Source organism: Lepidochelys olivacea (assembly GCF_965140295.1).
Source record: "Lepidochelys olivacea isolate rLepOli2 genome assembly, chromosome: 14".
NCBI classification, from domain to species: domain Eukaryota; kingdom Metazoa; phylum Chordata; order Testudines; family Cheloniidae; genus Lepidochelys; species Lepidochelys olivacea.
This window is the reverse complement of record NC_140424.1, coordinates 45,391,617-45,414,702: the sequence shown is the minus strand read 5'-3', so window position 1 is coordinate 45,414,702 and position 23,086 is coordinate 45,391,617. Positions and strand designations below refer to the sequence as shown.

General features: G+C 66.3%; 2 protein-coding genes across 3 annotated transcripts; one reads left to right on the top strand and one right to left on the bottom strand.

The window, feature by feature from the left end:
• Window positions 1–7,451: 7,451 nt before the first annotated feature.
• On the top strand, window positions 7,452–12,981 carry LOC311531054 (uncharacterized protein; the record flags this gene model as incomplete). Its single annotated transcript, XM_084648110.1, has 3 exons — window positions 7,452–7,659; window positions 8,852–8,959; window positions 9,865–12,981. The coding sequence occupies 3 exons, from the start codon at window positions 7,452–7,454 to the stop codon at window positions 12,054–12,056; spliced, it is 2,508 nt and encodes an 835-aa protein (XP_084504236.1). The 3' UTR covers window positions 12,057–12,981.
• A 333-nt stretch (window positions 12,982–13,314) lies between these two features.
• Window positions 13,315–22,096, bottom strand: LOC311530784 (class I histocompatibility antigen, F10 alpha chain-like). Of its 2 annotated transcripts, none has more exons than XM_084647680.1 (9): window positions 22,048–22,096; window positions 17,328–17,522; window positions 16,793–17,062; window positions 15,686–15,961; window positions 14,955–15,245; window positions 14,573–14,695; window positions 14,412–14,453; window positions 13,949–13,987; window positions 13,315–13,674 (listed from the first exon to the last, which is right to left on the bottom strand). In XM_084647680.1, the coding sequence occupies exons 1-8, from the start codon at window positions 22,073–22,075 to the stop codon at window positions 13,962–13,964; spliced, it is 1,251 nt and encodes a 416-aa protein (XP_084503806.1). In that variant the 5' UTR covers window positions 22,076–22,096; the 3' UTR covers window positions 13,315–13,674; window positions 13,949–13,961. The 2 variants fall into 2 exon arrangements, with proteins under 2 accessions (XP_084503806.1, XP_084503805.1); XM_084647679.1 differs by lacking the exon at window positions 22,048–22,096 and adding an exon at window positions 19,190–19,224.
• Window positions 22,097–23,086: the final 990 nt, after the last annotated feature.

Sequence of the window (23,086 nt, the reverse complement as noted above, 5' to 3'; positions counted from 1 at the left end):
GGGGGACTGGCTCAGTGGGGTGGAGAATGGGACACGGGGCCTTTCCCCTCTAGGGTGCGCAGGCTACAATCTGGCCCCAGAGCTGGGGGACTGGCTCAGTGGGGTGGAGAATGGGACACGGGGTGTTTCCCCTCTAGGGTGCGCAGGCAGGTGGAGCAGGTCGGAGTGTGGGGGCATGCACTTTTCCGGGGCCCCCCAATTGGCCAGGGCCCTGGGCATGGGCCCCATTTGCCCATTGGCTAATCCGCCACTGGCCCCAGAGTGTGGGGACTGGCTAGTTCAGTGGTGCGAGAAAAGGCATACACGGCCTTTCCCCTTTAGGGGGTCCCCGCTCCAATCTGGCCCCAAGGCAGGAGACTGGCTGGCTTGGGGGAGTCAGGGAATGGCCAATCAAGTGGCATCATATTTGTCACCCTGTCAGGACCCACTCAGTCGCTGCTGTGAGTGTGTCAGTTCTCAGCTCCCTGCTGGGTTTGGGGAGTGACCCCCTCAGACCGCGCCATACTCACAGCCCTCTCCTGCATCCTTAACCGCTTTGTTCATCAGACGGATGAAGCTGGACTGGTAGCGATGGATCAGCAGCTCCAGGTCCTGCCACTGCTTCGGGGTCAGGCCCGCTGGGCCCAGGGCTGCAGGAAGCGGATCTTGCAGGGGCTGCAGTCCAGGGAGTGGGTCTCCAGGTCGCCCAGCAGGGCCTTCAGCTCCATGTCCGCGGAGCTGGCGCTGGGGAAGACGATGGTTTGGAGCAGCCGGAGGGTGAGAGACGCTGGGGGTGGGGGGTGGGAAGGAAAGGGGAGGACGGAGCAGGGTGAGGAACAAGATGAATCAGTGCCAGTCTCCTGAGCACCCCTCATCCCTGGCATCAGGTCTCTCCCTGCCGAACCCATCTCCCCCTGCACCCCACAAGCCCAGCATGGTGCTGCCCCACTCTGACCCTACGATGACATCCCCTACCCCCCCCCCGTAGCGAAAAGGTCCAGGTGGGGGGTCCCCACTTACCAGCCAGGGCCCCCAAGCCCAGGAGAGGAGCAGAGGCATAGCCTCCTGGCAGGGGACCTGAGCTGGGCTGGGGAGCAGGGCTGGGGAGCAGGACGCGGGGCTGGGGTCACCCACATGTTCTCGGTTCTGCTCCGGGCCACACATCTCAGCAAACTTCTGCATTTCTCTGGCTCTGCTCGGAGGTGCCCCCCCCCCAGCCCTGGGCCAGTCAGGGCAGGAGCAGACGGGGGATCCCCCCCTTGCGCCAGGTTTCAGAACCAGGCCCTGTCCCAGGCTCACCTCAAGGACGTGAGAGCAGGAAGGGCAGGGGGTGTATTGCTGCTCCCAGCACGGACACCCCAGCACTGTACGGGGCCCAGCACCCCCTCCTGAGTCTCTGCCCCCCTCCGGAGCGGGCCGGAGACCCACCGGATCAGGGCTACGGCCCCAGCTCGGGAGCAGGCGGTGGGAGGACCCATTGGGGGCCAGATCCCCACGGGGTCTCACTCTTCCTCCAGGGGAAGCCCCATGGCTTCCCCACCCCCCGAGGCTGGACATCTGGGCCTGCAGGCCCCCTGCTCCCCGCATGTGCCCCGAGCTCTGAAGCTCTCCCACCTCCCCAGTCCTGGGGAAATGCCGCTCGGCCCCCGCGGAGGGGCAAGGACGTGCAGATCTCTGGGGGGCGGTGGGGGCTAGGTGTCCCCGTCCGGATCTGCCATTGTCTTCTCAAGAGCTCCGTTGATCTGGGGCCTAAGATCTGGACAGCCAGGGACCACCCCCACCTGTGCCTTAGCCTTGTCCGAGAGCAAACGGTCTCCCCCGCCCCGGAGACCCGGCCCCCCGGCCGGCCCCTTCTCCCCACGCACACTGGGATGGGGAGGGCGTGGGGGGGATCCCACCGGTGCCCCACCCTGTCACTGGTGGGGGCGCCCCCAGACCCCCTCTGCCAGTAACATGGCCGTCGGCTGGGGGGACAGCCATTGGCTGGGGGGACCCTGGGGCTCCCACGGGAGCGGGGGGGGCACGGCAGCGCTCCCCACCTCCCACTGTCTTGGCGATGTCCATGACTCGCCCCGCCCCCAACGTCTCCCCCACTGCGAACCCCAAACCCCTCAAGACCCCAACGGGGGGGGGTCAGAGAAGGGGGACAGAAGGGAGGGGACGGGGAGAGAGAAGGGGGGGAAGAGACGGGTGGGTGGAGGGAGGGCAGGACCCCCAGCCTCCCTCCCTGCTCGTTCGCCCCCCCCTTGCCAATAGCCCCTCCCCTTGCCAATAGCCCCTCCCCTCCCATTAGCCCCTCCCTCCCCCTTCCAATAGCCCCTCCCCCTTTCCAATAGCCCCTCCCTCTCCCTCCCCCCTTAGCCCTTCCCACTCCCTCCCCTCATCCGTTCTCCTTTCCTGGTTTTTTCCCCCCCCTTTAAAGCCGGGCAGCCAATCAAGAAGCGTCGTCCTTTAATGCGTCACTAGTTGCCGGGCAGAGTCAGCCGAACAGACGCGGGGAGGAGGGGGGGAAAGGGCGGGAAATGGGCGGTGAGTCAGCGCGAGGCGCCGACGACCCCTGTGAGGGGAGGAGGGGCCAACTGTCACCTGAGGGGAGCATGGGGGAGGGGGAGTCCTCTCCCCCACACTCCCTCCCATCAGCCCCGCCCACTCCATGGCCCCTCCTCCCCCTGCCTCTCTCAGATCCCGCCTCCTCTCTTTCCCCTCCCTCACCCTCAGGCCGGGCGACCAATCAGAAGGTATCACCGCATCACTCGTCACTAGTTGCCAGGCAGAGCGCCCCTGAGCAGGGGAGCGGGAGGGAGCGCAGGGCCCTCCCCAGGGTTTATTGTAGGGTCGCCCAAAGGTAGAAAAGGCTCCAGCGACCCAGAGTGTCCATGAGGCTCCATGGCTGCGGCTTGGAGCAGCCAGCCCTGGCCCCCGCGGGGGGAGTCAGCCCCGGGGAGCACAAACAGGATCTGGCCCAGGAGCTGACGAGAGCCGACCCGCTCAGGACCGGCCACCGCCATCTCGGGACACGACCTCCCGGGGGGGACTCCACAGCCGCCCCGCCGGAGCGCGGCATTGCCGAAAGGGGACCTCCACGGAAACCCGGGAACGGAAAGGGCCAGCCCCAGGCCGAGATGCGGCAAGCTGCTCGCAAACTTTCAAAACGCCGGAAGGGCGGCTCCCGTTCGACGTGTGCCCCAAAGCAAAACCATACGAAGAGGCCCAACACAGAGCCACCGTGGCTAGCTGACAAAGGGAAGGAAGCCGTGAGAGGCAAAAAGGCCTCCTTTAAAAGTGGTCGTGAAATCCCAGGGAGGAAAACAGAAAGGAGCATAAACTCTGGCAAGTGAAGTGTAAAAGTATGATTAGGGCGGTCAAAAAGGAATTTGAAGAGCAACTAGCCAAAGACTCAAAAACTAACAGCAAAAATTGTTTTAAGTAGAAAGCGAGGCAACCAATCAGTGGCGCCGATGGACAATCGAGGAGCTAAAGGAGCACTCAAGGACGACAAGGCCATTGCAGAAAAGCTAAATGAATCCTTTGCATCGGTCTGCACTGCAGAAGATGTGAGTGAGATCCCCACGCCTGAGCCATTCTTGTTAGGTGACAAATATGAGGAACTGTCCCAGATTGAGGTGTCATTAGAGGAGGTTTGGGAACAAAGTGATAAACTAAACAGCAATAAGTCACCAGCACCAGATGGTATCACCCAAGAGTTCTGTAGGAACTCAGATGTGAAGTTGCAGAACGACGAACTGTGGTATGGGTAGCCTATCGTTTAAATCTGCTTCTGTGCCAGATGGCTGGAGAATAGCTAACGTGACACCAATTTTTAAAAAGGCTCCAGAGGTGATCCTGGCAATTACAGGCCAGGAAACCTAACTTCAGTGCCGGGCAACCTAGCTGAAACTTTAGTCAAGAACAGAATTATCAGACGCCTAGATGAACACAAGTTGTTGTGTTTAAGCAGTTTTTGTAAGGGGAAATCATGCCTCACCAATCTACTAGAATTCTTTGATGGGGTCAACAAGCATGTGGACAAGGGGGATCCAGTGGATATAGTGTACTTGGACTTTCAGAAGGCCTTTGACAAGGTCTCTCATCAAAGGCTCTTAAGCAAAGTAAGCGGACATGGGATAAGAGGGAAGGTCCTCTCATGGATCGGTAACTGGTTAAAAGACAGGAAACAAAGGGTAAGAATAAACGGTCAGTTTTCAGAATGGAGAGAGGTAACTAGTGGTGTCCCCCAGGGGTCTGTACTGGAGCCGGCACCATTCAACATATTCATAAATGATCTGAAAAAAGGGGTAAACAGTGAGGTGGCAAAATTTGCAGACAATACAAAAGTACTCAAGATAGTTAAGTCCAAAGCAGACTGCAAAGAATTACAAAGAGATCTCTGAAAACTGGGTGATTGGGCAACAAACTGGCAGATGAAATTCAGCGTTGATAAATGCAAAGCAACGCATGTTGGAAAACATAATTCTAACCATGTATACAAAATGATGGGGTCTAAATTAGCTGTTACCACTCAGGAAGGAGATCTTGGAGTCATTGTGGAGAGTTCTGTGGAAACATCCATTCCATGTGCAGCGGCAGCCAAAAAAGCGAACAGAATGTTGGAAATCATGAAGAAAGGGATAGATAACAAAATAGAAAATATCATACTGCCTCTATATAATTCCATGGTACACCCACGTCTTGAATACTGCGCACAGATCTGGTCACCCCATCTCAAAAAAGATCTATTGGAATTGTAAAAGGTACAGAAAAGGGCAACAAAAATTATTAGGGGTATGGAACGGCTTCCATATGAGGAGAGATTGAAAAGACTGGGGCTTTTCAACTTGGGAAAGAAGTGATGAAGCGGGGATATGATAGAGGTTTATAAAATCATGATGGGTGTGGAGAAAACAAATCAAGTGTTATTTACTCCTTCTCATAACACAAGAACAAGGGGTCACCCAATGAAATGAATCAGCAGCAGGTTTAAGACAAACAAAAGGAAATATTTTCTCACACAACACACAGTTAACCTGTGGAACTCCTTGCCAGATGATGTTGTGAAGGCCAAGACTATAACAGGGTTCAAAACAGAACTAGATAAGGACGGGTCTATCAATGGCTATTAGCCAGGATGGGCAGGGACGCAACCCCATGATCTGGGTGTCCTTAGCCTCTGACTGTCAGAAGCTGGGCATGAGCGACAGGGGATGGATCACTTGATCATTCCCTGTTCTGTTCATTCCCTCTGGGCACCTGGCCCTGGCCATTGTCGGCAGACAGGATACTGGGCTAGATGGGTTTCAGAGTAGCAGCCGTGTTAGTCTGTATCGGTCTGACCCAATATGGCTGTTCTTATGCTCTTCAGCTCTCATGTGTGCCAGGGCTGTGGTCACATGGCTTTGTTATTGTGGCATTGCTCATGAATGCCAGAGCTGCAGTCATTTAGGATTGTTATCGGTCACAGTTTAGCCCCAATGTCGGGGGCGGCTGTTCTATGGGGCTGATGGCGCAGGTGGCCAGTCCTGGACAAACCGTCGTGAACCTTAGGCGTTTGTTGTGCTCACAGGCAGGCGTCTCTGTCGCGCCGGGGGACGCTCTGTGACGTTGCCGAGGACGAGACCCGACTGATGGGAGCTCACGGGACCCTTTGAACCCATGGGAGCGTTTTAAAGGGCGGTGGGTTTCCCAGGGGGTCCCTAGGGAGAGGTGGAGGTCAACTCCTCTGAGGCAGCAAGAAGTCAGCCTGCCCCGCTTCGCAAGCAGGAGGGGACGGTGCTCTGCAGCTCGCCTGGCACACCAGGGCAGGTGCGGAGACCCAGACTGGCCAGGGGACGGAGACTCGCAGCCCACAGGGTCCGTGTGCTGGGCCTGGGGCCACAGAAAACCCCTGGGTGGGGTTCAAAGGACTGTTCCCGGCCAGGGCCTGGGCGGGAGCTGGGGCATCCTGGCCAAAAGCCACGTCCCGCATCAGTCACTGTTCGCACAGTTTGCTCGTGTGACCCGGCAGTCAGCGTGTGTGTGTGCACGTGTGCATGGGCGTGTGTCCGCGTGCATGGGCGTGGGCTCTGTGCCCGGTGCCCAGCGGCCTTGTCTTCCCTGGGACTGCACCCCTGGGCGGTAACTCAAGGTCAGGCCCCATCTCCCCTCTGTAAGGACGAGGCCGGCCGGACCCGCGTCCCCTCTCAGCCAGGGGAGCGGCCGGCCCCGTCGCGGCTGGTTTGTGTCCGGCCAGCGGCCTGTCCCGGGGCCGCACAGGGAGCGCTGAGCTCTCCGGGGCTCTCCCACGGCAGCTGTTTATTCAAAAACGCATTGTCCAAATGGCACTGGGACGGCTCGCCCAGAGTCCCTGGCATGACTGATGCTGCCTGAGTGTGCCGAGAGCCTGAGCCCATCTCTGGCGGGGGGGGCGGGGTCTGAGCCTGTCTCTGGCGGGGGGGGAGGTCTGAGCCTGTCTCTGATGGGGGGGGCTGAGTCCATAGCTGGGGGCCTGAGCCCGTCTCTGGCGGGGGTGGGTCCTGAGCCTGTCTCTGATGGGGGGGGGGCTGAGCCCATAGCTGGGGGGCTGAGCCCGTCTCTGGCGGGGGGGGGGTCTGAGCCTGTCTCTGACGGGGGGGGGGGGAGTCTGAGCCCGTAGCTGGGGGGGCTGAGCCTGTCTCTGGCAGGGGGCTGAGCCCGTCACTGGCGGGGTGGGCTGAGCCCATCTCTGGCGGGGGGGGTCCTGAGCCTGTCTCTGATGGGGGGGGGGCTGAGCCCATAGCTGGGGGGCTGAGCCTGTCTCTGGCGGGGGGGGGTCTGAGCCTGTCTCTGACGGGGGGGGGGAGTCTGAGCCCGTAGCTGGGGGGGCTGAGCCTGTCTCTGGCAGGGGGCTGAGCCCATCTCTGGCGGGGGGGGGGTCTGAGCCTGTCTCTGACGGGGGGGGGGAGTCTGAGCCCGTAGCTGGGGGGGCTGAGCCTGTCTCTGGCAGGGGGCTGAGCCCGTCACTGGCGGGGTGGGCTGAGCCCATCTCTGGCGGGGGGGGGTCTGAGCCTGTCTCTGATGGGGGGGGGCTGAGCCCGTAGCTGGGGGGCTGAGCCCGTCTCTGGCGGGGGGGGGGTCTGAGCCTGTCTCTGATGGGGGGGGGCTGAGCCCGTCTCTGGCGGGGGGGGGGGTCTGAGCCTGTCTCTGATGGGGGGGGGCTGAGCCCGTCTCTGGCGGGGGGGGGTCTGAGCCTGTCTCTGATGGGGGGGGGCTGAGCCCGTAGCTGGGGGGCTGAGCCTGTCTCTGACGGGGGGGGGGCTGAGCCCGTCGCTGGGGGGCTGAGCCTGTCTCTGACGGGCGGGGGCTGAGCCCGTCTCTGGCGGGGGGGGGGCTGAGCCCGTCGCTGGGGGGGCTGATTTCCCCCCGGGGGAGCGGCTCTGAACCCAGCAGCTGCAGCATTTCCTGCCGGGCCCGGCAGCAGCAGCCCCCGCGCCGGGAGGGGCGGGTCCGGGGGCGGGTCCATGCCCCCCCATCCCGGGGGCCGCTCTCCCCGCCCCCCCGCCCGGGGGTTGGGCTTCCTGGGTCAGCGCCGCGGCTGCATCCGCGCCCGGCCCCGCTGCTGCGCCCGGCCCGGGCGGGGGGAGCCCGGGGGCCGCGCTGGGCTCGAGCCGCCCCTGGGCCGCGCAGCGCCGAGCTCCGCCGGGGGAGCTGCTGAGCCGGGGCCGGCAGGTGCGGGGGGCCGCGGGGGGGGCTGGAAGGGGGCGGGCAGGAGCAGCCCCCACCGGCTGATGGGCACCGGGCAGGGGGGCGACTGAGATCTGAACATCCCACAGCCCCCCCGGCCCTCCCACAGCCCCCCCACCCCGGGTGTCTGTAGCGGGGACAGGGAGCCCCCAGGGCTGTGGTACCCCCCGGGGTGGTATCCCCCTCCCTGCCCCCCAGGCCCATCCCGCCCGGTATCCTGCCCCTTCCCTGCCCCCCGGGCCCATCCCGCCCGGTATCCTGCCCCTTCCCTGCCCCCCGGGCCCATCCCGCCCGGTATCCTGCCCCCTCCCTGCCCCCAGGGCCCATCCCGCCCGGTATCCTGCCCCCTCCCTGCCCCCCGGGTCAGCCCCACGGGCCCATCCCGCCCGGTATCCTGCCCCCTCCCTGCCCCCCGGGTCAGCCCCACGGGCCCATCCCGCCCGGTATCCTGCCCCCTCCCTGCCCCCCGGGTCAGCCCCACGGGCCCATCCCGCCCGGTATCCTGCCCCCTCCCTGCCCCCCGGGTCAGCCCCACGGGCCCATCCCGCCCGGTATCCTGCCCCCTCCCTGCCCCCCGGGTCAGCCCCACGGGCCCATCCCGCCCGGTATCCTGCCCCTTCCCTGCCCCCCGGGCCCATCCCGCCCGGTATCCTGCCCCCTCCCTGCCCCCAGGGCCCATCCCGCCCGGTATCCTGCCCCCTCCCTGCCCCCCGGGTCAGCCCCACGGGCCCATCCCGCCTGGTATCCTGCCCCCTCCCTGCCCCCCGGGTCAGCCCCCTGGGCCCATCCCGCCCGGTATCCTGCCCCCTCCCTGCCCCCCGGGCCCATCCCGCCCGGTATCCTGCCCCCTCCCTGCCCCCCCGGCCCATCCCACCCGGTATCCTACCCCCTCCCTTCCCCCCGGGTCACCCCCATGAGCCCATCCAGCCTGGTATCCTGCCCCCCACCCGCCCCCTGGGTTATCCAATTTGGGCCCATCCCGTCCCCTCCCTGCCCCCACTGGTCAGCCCCACGGACCCATCCCACCCGGTATCCTGCCTCTTCCCTGCCCCTGGGGTCAGACCACGTCCCCCGGAGCAGGCCGGGGCTGGGTTCAAATCACGGGACGTTCCTTGTAGCAGATATTCTCCTGCCGCATCGCACGCCCTGATCTCGCCTGTCCCCGTCCCCCGAGCAGGATTTCTCATCCCTGGGCCGGACGCGCTCTCCCGGATGGAGCGAGGGGCAGAGCTGCGGGTCCCAGGCCCCCGGGGTGCTGAGGAGACCCCGAGAGACGCCCGCACAGGTGAGGAATCGCTTAAACCGGCTCGGAAATTCACCCCTGGCTTCCTGGAGCCTTTAAATATGGGTAGTAACAGCAGGGGATTTACAGGCCTTCCAGGTGCTGCCCCTGCCGTGTGTCATGATTTCACAACCTCCATTTTGTGTGTGTTCCTCGCTATGTTTAGAGGTCTGTCTCCATCCCTGGATGCCTGCCTGCCTGTCGGTCCATAGACCTCTGTCCCTGGGTGCTGGAGGCTCATGTTTTCAGGCCTAGAAGTGCCGGGATCAGGCCCCACAGACAGCCCGGCTGGGGCCTGACTTCACCAGCGGGTCCGTCTGTCCTGCTCTCTAGATCTTACTCTGTCCCTCTGCCCCTGCCAGACCCAGGGCTGCCCCAGCTGCTGCTCAGAGCTTGCCCAGCAGCAGCAGAGAGAAACCAGCCTGGTTCAGGTCAGCCTGCCAGCAGCTCCGAAACTGGCTGCTCTGGTCAGTTTCCCTTTGTCCCCTTGGGAGGCTCTGAGCAGCAGCAGAGGCCCGGGGTCTGCCGTCTGCAGGCTGGTTTGTTCCCTTTTCCGAGCAGGGACGGCTTGGGTCTGATTCCCTCTCTCTGTCCCAGGGGGGCTCCAGGTGGTTCACAGACAGACCTGGGACCGAGCCGAGAACTTTGCTTCACTGAAGAAGGGGAAAAAACCCATCTGCCCTGGGAAAACCATGAAATATGGAGCAAAAGGACTGCACAGTGAGGAGTGCATGAGAGGAAAGGACACGCGGAAGGCTGTGCAGAGCGCACTTGGCAGGGCCGTTAGCCCTGGGTTACCCTGCGGCTTTACAATAAAACCCCAAGCAGAATCAAATAATTAATAAACCCTGCTTGGGGGGTGGATTTCCAGCACCGTGAGAATACTGACGCGATCCTTTCCCCCGCAGGTGATGGGCCAGCAAGCGAGGCCGAGGAGGGGGATCCCCAGCCGGAAGGGCGTGAGCGAGCGGAGCCAGACGGGAAGTTACCGGGACAACCCCAGGAGAGCGGTGTGCCGAGCCCCGGAGCCTGCGAGAGCCGACGGGGAAACCCTGCTGGGGAGAGAGACGCGGAGCCGGCTCTCCGCAGGGCAGCTGACAGGGGGCTGGAGGAATCCACGATCCGGGCAGCAGGGACGCCCCGCAGCTCTGCCCTGGCAGCCCAGCCGCGGATCTGCGCCCCAGCGAGACCGCCCGGGACCCCGGCCCCTGGGCGGCAGTACGCCTGCCCCGAGTGCGGCAAGGCCTTCGGGCAGAGCTCCCACCTGACGCAGCACCTGCGGATCCACACGGGCGAGCGGCCCTACGTCTGCCCCGACTGCGGCCGGGCCTTCAGCGCCAGCTCCAACTTCCTGGCCCACCGGCGGGTGCACACGGGCGAGAAGCCCTACGACTGCGCCGTGTGCGGACGCAGCTTCCGCGCCGGCTCCACCCTGCAGCGGCACCGGCGGCTGCACACCGGCGAGCGCCCCTACCGCTGCCCCCACTGCGGCCGCACCTTCTCCCAGAGCTCCTCGCTGGCCAAGCACCGGCGGCTGCACACCGGCGAGCGCCCCTACCGCTGCGGCCAGTGCGGGGAGGCCTTCGCCGTGCAGTCGGGGCTGGCCGCCCACCGGAGCCGGCACACGGGCGAGCGCCCCTTCGCCTGCCCCGACTGCGGCAAGGGCTTCCGGCGCAGCTCCGACCTGGTGCAGCACCAGCGGGCCCACACGGGCGAGCGGCCCTTCCGCTGCGGCCAGTGCGGCGCTGGCTTCAGCCTGGCCTCCACCCTGGTCAACCACCAGCGGAGACACACTGGGGAGCGGCCCTACCCCTGCCAGCTCTGCGGGGCCAGCTTCGCCCGCAGCTCCACCCTGGCCCGCCATCGGCGGGGCCACGGGCCCCAGGGCACCGGGCCGGGCGGGAGTCCGGAGCCTCAGCCCACGCCCCCAGGGGAGGAGCCTGCCCCCCAGCCAGGCCCCCTGAGTCAGGGCTCCAGCCCCCCGCCCCAGCAGGACTCCCTGGGTCACAGCTCAGAGGACGCCTTCGCCCGGCAGGGCCCTCTGGGTAACAGCTCCAATCCTGACCCCCAGCAGGGTCCCCTGAGCCAGGCCCCCGTGGGTCATGGGTCAAATTCCACCCCTGACCAAGGTCCCCTGAGCCAGGGCCCCGTGGGTCATGGGTCAGATCCCACCCACCAGCAGGGTCCCCTGAGCCAGGCCCCCATGAATCACGGGTCACATCCCGCCCCCCAGCAGAACCCCCTGAGTCAGGCCCCCATGGATCACGGGTCACATCCCGCCCCCCAGCAGAACCCCCTGAGTCAGGGCACCATAGATCAGGGTCCGGCCCCCCAGCCTGGCACTGTGGGTCATGGCTCAGATCCTGCCCCCCAGCAGGGCCCCCCGGCTCGGCCCCCCGCCCTCCAGCCGGGCGAGCGTCCCTACCCCTGCCCCGAGTGCGGGAAGCGCTTCTCCCGCAGCTCCAACCTGGTGGCCCACCAGCGGATCCACGCGGGCGACAAGCCCTTCCGGTGCCCGGAGTGCGGGCGGGGCTTCCTGCGGGGCTCCAACCTGCGGACGCACCGGCGGCTGCACACGGGCGAGCGCCCCTACCCGTGCCCCGAGTGCGGCAAGCGCTTCGGGGACACCTCCGTGCTGGTCAAGCACCAGCGCATCCACACGGGCGAGCGCCCGCACCGCTGCCCCGACTGTCCCCGCCGCTTCAGCCAGGCCTCGGACCTGGTGGCCCACCGGCGGGTGCACACGGGCGAGAAGCCCTACGCCTGCGCCGAGTGCGGGCGCAGCTTCAGCCGCAGCTCCAACCTGCGGACGCACCGGCGGCTGCACCGCGGCGAGCGCCCCTACCCCTGCCCCCAGTGCGGCAAGCGCTTCGGCCAGAGCTCGGACCTGCTGCAGCACCAGCGGACCCACACCGGCGAGCGCCCCTTCGCCTGCGCCCAGTGCGGCAAGGCCTTCAGCAAGGGCTCCACCCTCACCGGGCACCAGCGCACCCACACCGGCGAGCGGCCCTTCGCCTGCGCCCAGTGCGGCAAGCGCTTCCGGCACAGCTCCCACCTGACGGCCCACCTGCGGGTGCACGCCCGGGCGCGGCCGCTCTGAGCCGGGGACCCCGGCCCCCACGGGACGGCCCATCTCTGTACGCGCCCGGGCGCGGCCACTCTGAGCCGGGGGAACCCTGGGGGGTGCCATGTACTGCCCCACAGCCACATCAGAGGCTGCATGCTCAGGAGAGGTAGCCCTGAGACACGGCTCCCCCCAGCTCTGCGAGGGGAGTGTGGTCTGGTGGGTTAGTGTGGGGGGGGGGGTTGGGAGCTGGGAGCCAGGACTCCTGGGTTCTCTCCCTGGCTCTTTTATATTCTCCAGTCTCTGAGGATAGCCTGGCTCTTAGGACTGATTTCCCCCTCCTCTCTTGCATTTCCCTCTGTCCCTGAGGACCTGACCCCTGGGATTTGTCCCTGCTGGGGCTGCCCCCCAGCTCTGCCTTTGCTGCCTAGGGCTGCTTTTAGAGATCACAGGCTCCAGGCCGGAGCCGGACGCGGATGCTACGGGCCCAGGGCAGGGCCCTGCTCCCGGAGTCAGGTTAGCATGGCAAGTCTCAGCTTGCAGTTAAGAAATGGTGTCAGCTCTCTTGGACGTGGAGAAAAGCACCAAAGTGGGACCCTGGCGCCTGCCTGAGTGTGCAGAGAGCCTGAGCCCGTCACTGCGAGGGGTGTGAGCTCCTCCGTTCACCCCCTGCCCGGGGCACCCAGCGCACGGGGAAGTAGCAGGAACACGCGGCTTCCCCTGTTCCCGTTGGGTGACGCGCGGGAGGTCCCAGGGGTGGGGAGCAGGGGCCGGCTGGACCAAACGGTTTGCAGAGAGCGGCTGGGTGCGCAGGCCCCTGTGTGGTGATTCGTGCCCAGCACCACGGCAGCTCGTTCCCCTCCAGGGAGTCCTCGCAAAGGGGGGTTTCCCACCGGTGAGGGGCGGGGGGGATTCTGCTGATTTTCCCCCTTGTGTAAATAAATGTGATGAGCAGAATTCAGCTCCAGATTGGTGACTCCTGATGGGTGAACACGGAGCCTGCCTCAGGCAGGGAATGGGGCAGGGGCCTCTCCCTCTACGGGGCACCGGCTCCCCTCCGGCCCCACGGCAGGACTCGCTGGCTCAGAGGGGTGGGGAATGGGGCCCGGGGCCTGTCCCTCTAGGGGGCTCCGGCCCCAGGGCAGGGACTGGATGGCTCAGGGGGCAGGGAAAGGGGTACGGGGCCTGACCCCTGTGGGGTGCTGGTTCTGTGAATCCGCCAGCCCCTTGGGTTTTGCTGCTGGGACTTGTTTCCCTGCCAAGCCCTGGCGCTGGGTTGAGGCACTGACGCGGGTGACGATTACAAGTGATTCTTTATGATCCTATATTGCAGCAGTGCCCCGGTCTCAGGTGCTCGGTGCTGTACGTCCAGCGAAGGAAGGGGGTGATTTCCCACCACACTCCCTGCCTTCTGCAGCCATTAGCTTCCTGCCTTGGCGTGGCGGCCCTGGGCGGGACAGCACGGGGGGTGCGGAGGAGAGACAGTGAACCCAGGGGTCAGCAGAACTGGGGGGTGGAAATCAATTGGCAATCAGTGGGGCCCCCAGGTTCTCAAGGTCCAGGCGACATTTCAGAATCAAGTCACGTGTCCAGCCCGGGGACGCGATCTGCCTCCGGCCGCTAGGAGCCCAGGCGTCCAGGTGGAAAATCTGGCCTGGGGGAAAAACCAGGGAATGAGCGAGAACAGAGCGGAGGGTGGAGGGGAAACCTGCTGCTGTCAGTAAAGGAATTAGCTGGGGGAAGGGCGGGGGTCACACCCCCATAGGAACCCCACTGGGTAGCGGGAGGGGCTGACTGGTTGTACTGGGAGCGGGGGAAGTCCAGGGCTGGAGTACCCGCTGTGGCCACGGGGTGGCGGATCTGCTCCCCAGAAATCCCCAGGTGCGGATCGGGGGCTCTGATGGAGGGCAGGGGGTCACTGCACTTACCAGACCCACGGGATCAGCTGTCTTCTGGCAGCTCTTCCTCTGGGGGAGGAGAAGCGGGGCAGGTTAGTCAGGGCACGGAGGTGGGGGGTGCATCCCCCCCAGCCCGGTATCAAGGGGGTTCGTGGGGGGGTATGCCCCAAGGGGGAAGGGGGCACAGGGGGCGCTCCCAGGGGTATGTCTCCCATGGGGAAGGGGGTGCGTGGGGGTGGGGCAGGGAACTCCTGGGGTGAAGCCCCAGGGGGAGGGGGCCCCAGGAGGTGTATCACCAACAGGGAGGGGGCAGGGGGAGGCCGGGGGGGCTTCTGGAGGGGGTTTCCCTGTGGGGAAGGGGAGCCCGGGGGCATACCCCCTTGGGGAGGGACAGGAAGGAGGCCCTGGGGGCAGGGGGGGGAGACCCCGGGAGCATATCCCCCCCAGGACCCCACTCCCTGTATAAAGGGGATGCCGTGGTGGGGTCTCTCACCTGAGACGAGGCCCAGTTTGGACTCTCCCAGGCTCCAGCCAGCTGCAAAGACACAAGTGGTGGGTGAGTTCGGGAGACGAGTCGTGACCGTTCTCAGCCCAGTTGAGCCCCCACCCACCCCAGAGCCGGCGCCCGAGCCCCCTGCCCTGCCCCGCTCTTACCTCGCCTCCTCCACAGCAGCAGCAGCCCCCCGGCCAGGCAGGCCAGGCCTCCCAGCGCCCCCAGAGCTGCCCCGGCCACGGTCCCGGGGGAGATGCCCCCTCTGCACGACATGCTCCTGGGGGCTGGGACAGAGCCATGGGGAGAGCGGTTAGAAATTGGGGGGGAGGCTCCCGTCAGTGGGGGGCTGGCAGGGCTGTGGGGGGAAGGGGGTGGTGTGGGGGGTACAGGGGAGGATCCCGGCAGCAGGGGGCTGGCAGGGCAGTGCGGGCAAAGGGGTGCTGGGGGGATCCCGGTGGCAGGGCTGCAGGAGGAAGGGGGCAGTGGGGGTCGCTGGGGGGATCCCGGTGGCAGGGCTGGGGGGCGCTGGGGCAGGACTCTTACCCCACGTCGTCTCCAGGGGCGTCTCCAGGGGCATCTCCAGGTCCCCGTGCGAGGCCTGGCACTGCACCCCCTGGGCCTGTCCCTCGGGCACCGGCAGGCGGCTCCGGCGTTGGTAGCTCCCGTCCCCGCTGGGCAGCCCCGCGCCTGCCTCGGCCCCCGGCAGGGTCGCGTTCCCCCGCAGCCAGGACACCTCGATGTCCCGCGTCGGGAACCCCCAGGCCAGGCACTCGAGAGTCAGCCAGCCCGGGCGGCTGGGGGTCGGGCAGGACCAGGCCTGCAACTGGGGGGCAGCTGGGGGAGAGAGAGGGTGAGAGCCCTGATCTGGGGGGTCACCCCAGCCCCTGATCTGTGGGGTCACCCGTCCCCCTTCTCCTTGGGGTCACCCCAGCCCCCCTTTCCTTGGGTCACCCCAGCCCCTGATCTGTGGGGTCACTCGTCCCCCCTTACTTTGGGGTCACTCCTGCCCCCAATCTGTAGGGGTCACCCCAACCCCTGAGGTCGCCCCTCCTCCAGATCCTGGAGTTACCCCTCCTCCCAGCCCCCTAATCCATGGGGTGACGACCCCTGCCCAGGTAGGCCCCGTTCCATGGGGTGACCCCTCCCCAGCCCCGTTCCATGGGGTGACTGCCCCCCCGGCCCCGTTCCATGGGGTGGCTGCCCCCCCGGCCCCGTTCCATGGGGTGACTGCCCCCCAGCCCCGTTCCATGGGGTGGCTGCCCCCCAGCCCCTACCTGCCCTCCTGGCCCAGGCGCGCCGGCTCCGCAGGAACCGGCCCAGCCACTCCACGCAGGTGTCCCCCAGGTAGTGGTACAGCCGCTCCCCGAACTCGGGCTGGGCGTCCCAGCGGCGCCGGGTGGCCTCGGCCCAGGACAGAGCCGCCAGCCAGCGCCGGTTCCCCCGGTCGAACACCACCAAGTCCTGCCCGTCGTAGCCGAATTGGTACCAGCCGCGGACCACGCCCCCGGGCTCCTGCTCGCAGCCCAGTGCCCACTGCAGGGTGTGGCGGCCTGGGGACGGAGCCACGGGTCAGGCCACGGGCCACAGAGAGCTCGGGGGGCATGGGGACCACGGGGGGAGCCACGCGCCGGGCCATGGGGGGGCCATGCACCAGGCCACGGAGAGCTCGTGGGGGCATGGGGACCACAGGGGGAGCCACAGGTCAGGCCATGGGCCACGGGGGGAGCCACGCGCCAGGCCACAGGAGGAGCCACGCGCCAGGCCACAGAGAGCTCGGGGGGGCATGGGGACCACGGGGGAGCCACGGGTCAGGCCACAGGGGGGCCATGCACCAGGCCACGGAGAGCTTGTGGGGGCATGGGGACCACGGGGGGAGCCACGCGCCAGGCCATGGGGTCATGGGGGGAGCTACATGCTAGGCCATGGGCCACAGAGGGCTCGGGGGCGCATGGGGACCACGGGGGGAGTCATGGAGCAGGACGATGGGACCCCAGAGGGAGCCACGGGGTTGCAGCCCCGGGGGGTCACAGGGGGAGGCATGGGAAAGGGGGAGAGGTGTGGTCGGAGACGTGGGGAGGGAGTCGGGGGGGGATCAGTGGGACACTAGGCAGGATGGGGAGACCCATCTGGAAGCTTTGCAGAGCCATGGAGGGGACTCCACTGGGGACACCAGAAATGGGGGGGTAGGGGGGCCTTGGGGGCAGGAGGGGTTTCAAGGGAAATGGGGGCACAGGGGGGTGGGGAGGCCTTGGGGGGGCAGAGGGGGGGATCTGGGGCCACAGAGGGGATTGGGGGCAGTGGGGTGAGAAGTTCCGCGTGGCACAGATGTCTCGGGGTGGGGGGCTGTGGGGGGCCGGGGGGCCGGGGGGGGGCCCGCTCACCCTGCGTCTGGTTGGTTCTCTGTTTCAGGATCTCCACGTTGCGCCGGAACCAGTCCTCCTTGGCGGCCCGCGAGACGCTCCCCTGGCGCCAGTACTCGGGGTCCAGCCCGTCGCCCACCCAGGGCTGGGCGGGCACCTTGGCGCGGGCGGCCCGGTCGTAGCCGTCGATGGGCGCCCCGTCCAGCAGCCCGGCCGCCCCGAACTCCAGCAGGCCCGAGGCGTCGTAGGTGCCCACGTAGTGGTAGGCCAGACTGTGGGGCCCGTCGGAGGCTGCGCCGGGGCGGGAGAGGGGGTGAGTTTGGGGTGGGAACCACCCACCCCGCCTCCCCCTCCGGCACAGTGCCCCCCACCCTGCCCCCTCCAGCACAGCGCCCCCTGCTGAGCCCCCCACCCCACTCCCTGCAGCACAGAGTCCGGATTTCCTGGTGGGGTGAGGGTGCCCCCAGCCCCCCGTTCCCTGGAGCTCTCCCCTCCTCACACCCCACTGCTCCGGCCCTGACCCGGGGTGTCCGGCTGTCCCCGCCCCGGGACCCACCTGGCTCGCCCAGGCCTAGTAGGGGCCACAGCGCCAGCCACACCAGCAGCAGGTGTTTCCGGAGCCCCATCCCCGCGGCAGCGATCAGGGACCCAGGCGTCCGGGAGCAGGGCGGGGCAGGAGCCCCCAGCCGGGCGGGGGGATGTGGTGGGCGTCCGTGTCCGGGTAGGGGGAGCTCGGCCCAGCAGGACCCAGCTGAGGTGCCGAGAGAGAGTGAAAATGAAAGTGGGTGACGGGCAGGGGAGGAGACTTGGCAGCTCAGATCATTAACCCCCTGTGAGGATGGGACGTGGGGGGGTGGGGGGGAGTGCTGACCTGGGGGTGGGAGACCTGAGAGCCTGTCACCTGAGGGGGGGAGGGGGGAGGTAACACCTCTGCCCGGGAATGTGGACGGGGAGTGCAGCAGGGAACCTGCTGGGGGGGTTTAGTTTCAGTTTGGGGCTGGGTGGAGGAACACAGGGAACCCCAGGGCTGGGGTCTAAGCTCCCTGCCCCCCCAGAAGGACTCGACTGAGGGGTCCTGGTTGTACCCACAAGCTCTGTTGTGGACTGTGTTCCTGTTGTCCAATAAACCTTCTGTTTTACTGGCTGGCTGAGAGTCTCAGTGGATCCCAGGAAGAGGGGGGCAGGGCCTGGACTCCCCCACACTCCGTGACACCCCACCCTGGCCCTATGCCCGCCGGCAGTGCCAGTGGGGGTTCCCTGGGGGCTGGGCTGCAGGGAGCGGGGCGGGGGGCAGCAGGGGGCTCTGCCCGGGCAGCCAGGGCTGCCCTGTTGCCCCAGGGCGGTACTGGGGGGCTGGGCTGCGGGGGGGGCGGGGGGGGCAGCAGGGGGCTCTGCCCGGGCAGCCAGGGCTGCCCCGTTGCCCCAGGGCGGCACTGGGGGGCTGGGCTGCGGGGGGCGGGGCAGCAGGGGGCTCTCCCCTGGCGGTCAGGGCTGCCCCATTGCCCCAAGGCAGCACTGGGGGGCTGTACCTCAGGGAGCGGGGAAGGGGCAGCAGGGGACACTGTGCCCTGGGCAGTCAGGGCTGCCCCGTTGCCCCAGGGCGGCGCGAGGGGGCTGTGCCGTGGGGAGCAGGGGGGTGACTCAGTGGCTGGGCGGCGAGCGCCGGGATGAGCTCAGGGTTGGAAGCGAAAGGAGCCCGTGAACTTTTGCAGCTGGGCCGGGCGATGGATCCCAGATGTGGCCCGGAGCCGGGCGGCGGGGTGGGGGGGGGGGAAGGAGACCAGCCCTTATCCTGGCTCTCCCTCACGCCCCTGGCCTCCTCCGCTGCTCCTGCTCCGTCCTCAGCACCAACCCCCAGCCAGGACTCCTGGGTTCCTCCCCGGCTCTGGGAGTCGAGTGTGGGCCAGGACTCCTGGGTTCTCTCCCAGCTCAGGGAGGGGAGTGGGGGCTGGTGGGTTAGAGCAGCGGGGCTGGGAGCCAGGATGCCTGGGTTCTCTCAGGGAGAGGAGTGGGGTCTAGTGGTTAGAGCAGGGGGAGACTGGGAGCCAGGACGCCTGGGTTCGCTCTGCATGGTGCGCTCCTCAGCAGTGCCCCCTACGGGCAGGCTCCCTGCACGCAGGGGCTCTTGGCCGGCCGGGCGTCCATCACCCAGGGCTGGGTTCCCTGGCCTGAGCCTGCTGGACCGTGCGGGGTTTGGGTGCAGGGCGGCCCGGCCCCCGCGGCTCCGGCCCCGTGATTTACGGCTGCTTCCCATGGAGACGGAATTCTTTTGCAAGGGAGAAAACAAACACACAGACACGCAAGAAACCTCCCTGGGGACCCCGCTCCAGCACATCGGCCTCGGCACCTGCTCGTGCCCGGTTAGACACCCCCACCCCAGGGTCGCTCCCTAGGGCCCCCCGACACGTGCTGACTCACGGTCTGATCAGAGGCTTCATCCAGCAAAACACGCAGATCTGACCCACTAGACCCCCTCCCTTCCCCGAGGCAGGAAGAGAGTCCTGGCTCCCAGCCCCCCCCCAGCCCCCCCCCCGGCCAGGGAAGAACACAGGAGTCCTGGATCCTGGCTCCCAGCCCCCCCGGCATGGTAGAACCCGGGAGTCCTGGCTCCCAGCCCCCCCGCCAGGGTAGAACCCAGGAGTCCTGGCTCCCAGCCCCCCCCGGCATGGTAGAACCCGGGAGTCCTGGCTCCCAGCCCCCCCGCCAGGGTAGAACCCAGGAGTCCTGGCTCCCAGCCCCCCCGCCAGGGTAGAACCCGGGAGTCCTGGCTCCCAGCCCCCCTGCCAGGGTAGAACCCAGGAGTCCTGGCTCCCAGCCCCCCCGCCAGGGTAGAACCCAGGAGTCCTGGCTGCCTGGTCCCTGGCTCGGGCTGGATTCGGAGCCAGCCGAATTCTTCCATGTCATTAGAGAAACAACAACAGGGAGGGAGTGACCCTGGGGTGTGGGCCAAGCGTGAGTCATGTTCGCCCCCCTCGCCTCCGTCCATCCGTCCGTCCATCCAGGCCCCCTGTGGCTGCCAGGCCTCCCGCCGGCCAGAACAGCCTGTGATTCCAGATCTGCCCCCGGGGGCCGCTCGGAACGAGCCCTCGGGGGAGGCCAGGGCAGACGCGGGGGCTAGAGAGGGGGAAGGGCTGAATTTCCACCCAGCGACCCCCGCAGGAGACGCAAAGCCGGGACCTGTCCCCTCTGGGGGGCGCCGGCTCCCATCTGCCCCCAGGGCGGGGACTGGCTGGCTCGGGGGGGCGGGGAATGGGGCAGGGGCCTGTCTGTGTTGGTGCTGGCTGGTGGGGGGGGGTCTCCGGGGGTGACGTCACTTGAGGGACAATACCTGAGCGGGGGGGGGGGGGGACACCTTCTGCCCAGGAAGCTGGACAAAGGCTGGGGGAGGGGCTGGAGTGGGGGGGGGCTTGGGGAGAGGCTGGAGTGGGGGGGCTGGGGGAGGGGCTGGAGTGGGGGGGGGCTGGGGGAGGGGCTGGAGGGGGGGCTGGGGGAGGGGCTGGAGGGGGTTCCAGTCTGGAGCTGGCTGTGGAAACGGGGCAGGGGAAGGCCCAGCACTGAGGTCCAGGCTCCCCCCCAAAATGGACCCAGCTGAGGGGTCCTGTTCTCTGCACCTACAAGCTCCGTGTCAGACCATGTCCCTGTCGTCTAATAACCCTTCTGTTTCCCCGGCGGGCTGAGAGTCCCGGGGAATCGCGGGAAGTGGGGGGTGCAGGCCCCTGACTGCCCCACACTCCGTGACACCAGACCCCTGCCTGGCCGCTCCCAACCAGGCATCCCCTCCCAGCCCCCATTAGCCCCCTGGGCCCCTCAGCCCCACATCTCCCTCACCCCCCAGGGCAGACTCGCCAGCTCGGCCTCCCGTCCTCCTTCAGCCTTTCCCGGGGTCGTTTGCCCGCTCGCTGGGCGCCGGGTCCCATCTCCGGGTCGCTCGTTTGTTCGCGGCCTTCACTCGGGGGCTCTTCAGTTCGGCCTTTCGCTGGGTCTCCCTTGGGGTGTCCTGACGCATGTCCCTCTGTCCTGCCCGCCTGGGGCCGGTTTGCCGCTTCCTTCCTTCCTTCCTTCCCTTCCTCCTTCCTTCCCTCCATCCTTCCTTCGTCCCCCAGCCTGGCACTGGCTTCTCGCTTCCTCCTGCCTTCCTTCCTTCCTTCCCTCCATCCTTCCCTCCTCTGTCCCCCCAGCCTGGGGCTGTCTTCCTCCTTCCTTCCTTCCTTCCTTCCTTCCCACCTTCCCTCCTTCGTCCCCCAGCCTGGCGCTGGCTTCCCGCTTCCTCCTTCCTTCCTTCCCTCCATCCTTCCCTCCTTCCTTCCTGCCCTCCATCCTTCCCTCCTCTGTCCCCCCAGCCTGGGGCTGTCTTCCTCCTTCCTTCCTTCCTTCCTTCCTTCCTTCCTTCCTTCCCACCCTCCCTCCTTCCTTCCCTCCTTCGTCCCCCAGCCTGGCGCTGGCTTCCCACTTCCTCCTTCCTTCCTTCCCTCCATCCTTCCCTCCTTCCTTCCTGCCCTCCATCCTTCCCTCCTCTGTCCCCCCAGCCTGGGGCTGTCTTCCTCCTTCCTTCCTTCCTTCCTTCCTTCCTTCCTTCCTTCCTTCCTTCCTTCCTTCCTTCCTTCCTTCCCACCCTCCCTCCTTCCTTCCCTCCTTCGTCCCCCAGCCTGGCGCTGGCTTCCCGCTTCCTCCTTCCTTCCTTCCCTCCTCTGTCCCCCCAGCCTGGGGCTGTCTTCCTCCTTCCTTCCTTCCTTCCTTCCTTCCCACCTTCCCTCCTTCGTCCCTGTCACGGAGTCCCTGGGCGATGCTCTGGAACTGCTCCCCATGAAGCCAGTCAGGACTCTCGGGCAGTCGCCTTTCGGTGAGCAGCCTGTCTTCAGGACACACAGCTCACCCGGCTCCACCTTCCTGGGTCTGACCTCGGAGCATTCAGCATCCTCTGCCCCTCCGTGCGCTTCCCCCAGCGAGTCCGCTCAGGCGGGGCTCCTGGGGAAGCCAGAGGGTCCTGCCCCCCAACTCCACAGTCAGATGTGACTCTCAGCTAGCCAGGAAAACAGAGGTTTATTAGACGACAGGAACATGGTCTAACACAGAGCTTGCAGGTGCAGAGAACGGGACCCCTCAGCTGGGTCCATTCTGGGGGGCAGTGAGCCAGACAACCCCGTCTGCCCTTCACTCCATGTCCCAGCCAGCCCCAAACTGAAAACCCCCTCCAGCCCCTCCTCCTCTGGGCTTTGTTCCTTTCCTGGGCCAGGAGGTCACCGGATTCCTTTGTTCTCCAACCGTTCAGCTCTCACCTTGCAGGGGGGGAAGGGCCCAGGCCATCAGTGGCCAGGAAACAGGGTGTCGGCCATTCTCTGTGTCCAGACTCCTGCACACACCTGCCCTCTAGGGCTCTGCAATGATCATACACCCTTACCCCACCCCCTAGATACTTAAGAACTACCTAGAGGAAACTGAGGCACCCCCACACTATTCAGAGGAAACATTAAGAACAGTCCCACTTCGTCACAGCAGGGAACCCCAGGGCTCCCCCAGAAGGACTCGACTGAGGGGTCCTGGTTGTACCCACAAGCTCTGTTTTGGACTGTGTTCCTGTTGTCCAATAAACCTTCTGTTTTACTGGCTGGCTGAGAGTCTCAGTGAATCCCTGGAAGAGGGGTGCAGGGCCTGGACTCCCCCACACTCCGTGACAACTGGTGGCAGCGGTGGGATGTACTGCACCCCGTGAACGGCGCTTCCTGCAGTAAGTGACTGGGGAACAGTAAAACGAAGGGGGATTGACGGGGACCAGGCGTGCTGAAGATTCAGAGAGAGACGGTTTCGGGGGGTGGTTAACCCCTGGGAATGTGTGACCAGAGAGAAGGACTTTTGCCGTAACAGGGTCCCCCGGGGGATCGCAGCGAGCGGTCCCAGGGGTGGAGGAGTCTGCAGCTCGACCCTGGCAAAGAGGTGGTGACCTCAAGAAGGACTGGCACACGAGGAGTTTTTCCTGGAAACTGCCCGGCCTGCGAGTGGCCAGCAGGGAGATGTACGCTAAACGCCTTAAGAGCGACCTGGTGGAGCTGTGCAGGCAGAGGGGGCTGCGCATCGGGAGGTCCACCAAGGAACAGCTGATTGCCCAGCTGGAGGAGAGGGATCACTTGGATGACCCGATCCCTGTCCCTGAGGGAAGCTGCCCGGGGGGCGCAGCGTGGGCCCTGGGGCCTGACCGGGCTGGGAGGGGTCAGACTGCTGCCGAGGACATCCCGAGACCCTTCCTACCTATGTCTGGGGAAGGGGTTGGGGGAAGCCCAGCGAATACCGAGGGCACCCTGACCCCGGCACCCAGCAGGG

Excerpts from the sequence above, each read along its gene's own strand:
- LOC311530784 (XM_084647679.1), bottom strand. The coding sequence starts at position 19,209 with ATGAAGCCTCTGATCAGACC. Across the intron at positions 14,454-14,572 it reads GCTGCTGTGGAGGAGGCGAG|CTGGCTGGAGCCTGGGAGAG; the intron begins GTAAGAGCGGGG and ends GTGTCTTTGCAG. Across the intron at positions 13,675-13,948 it reads CAGCTGATCCCGTGGGTCTG|GCCAGATTTTCCACCTGGAC; the intron begins GTAAGTGCAGTG and ends TTTTTCCCCCAG.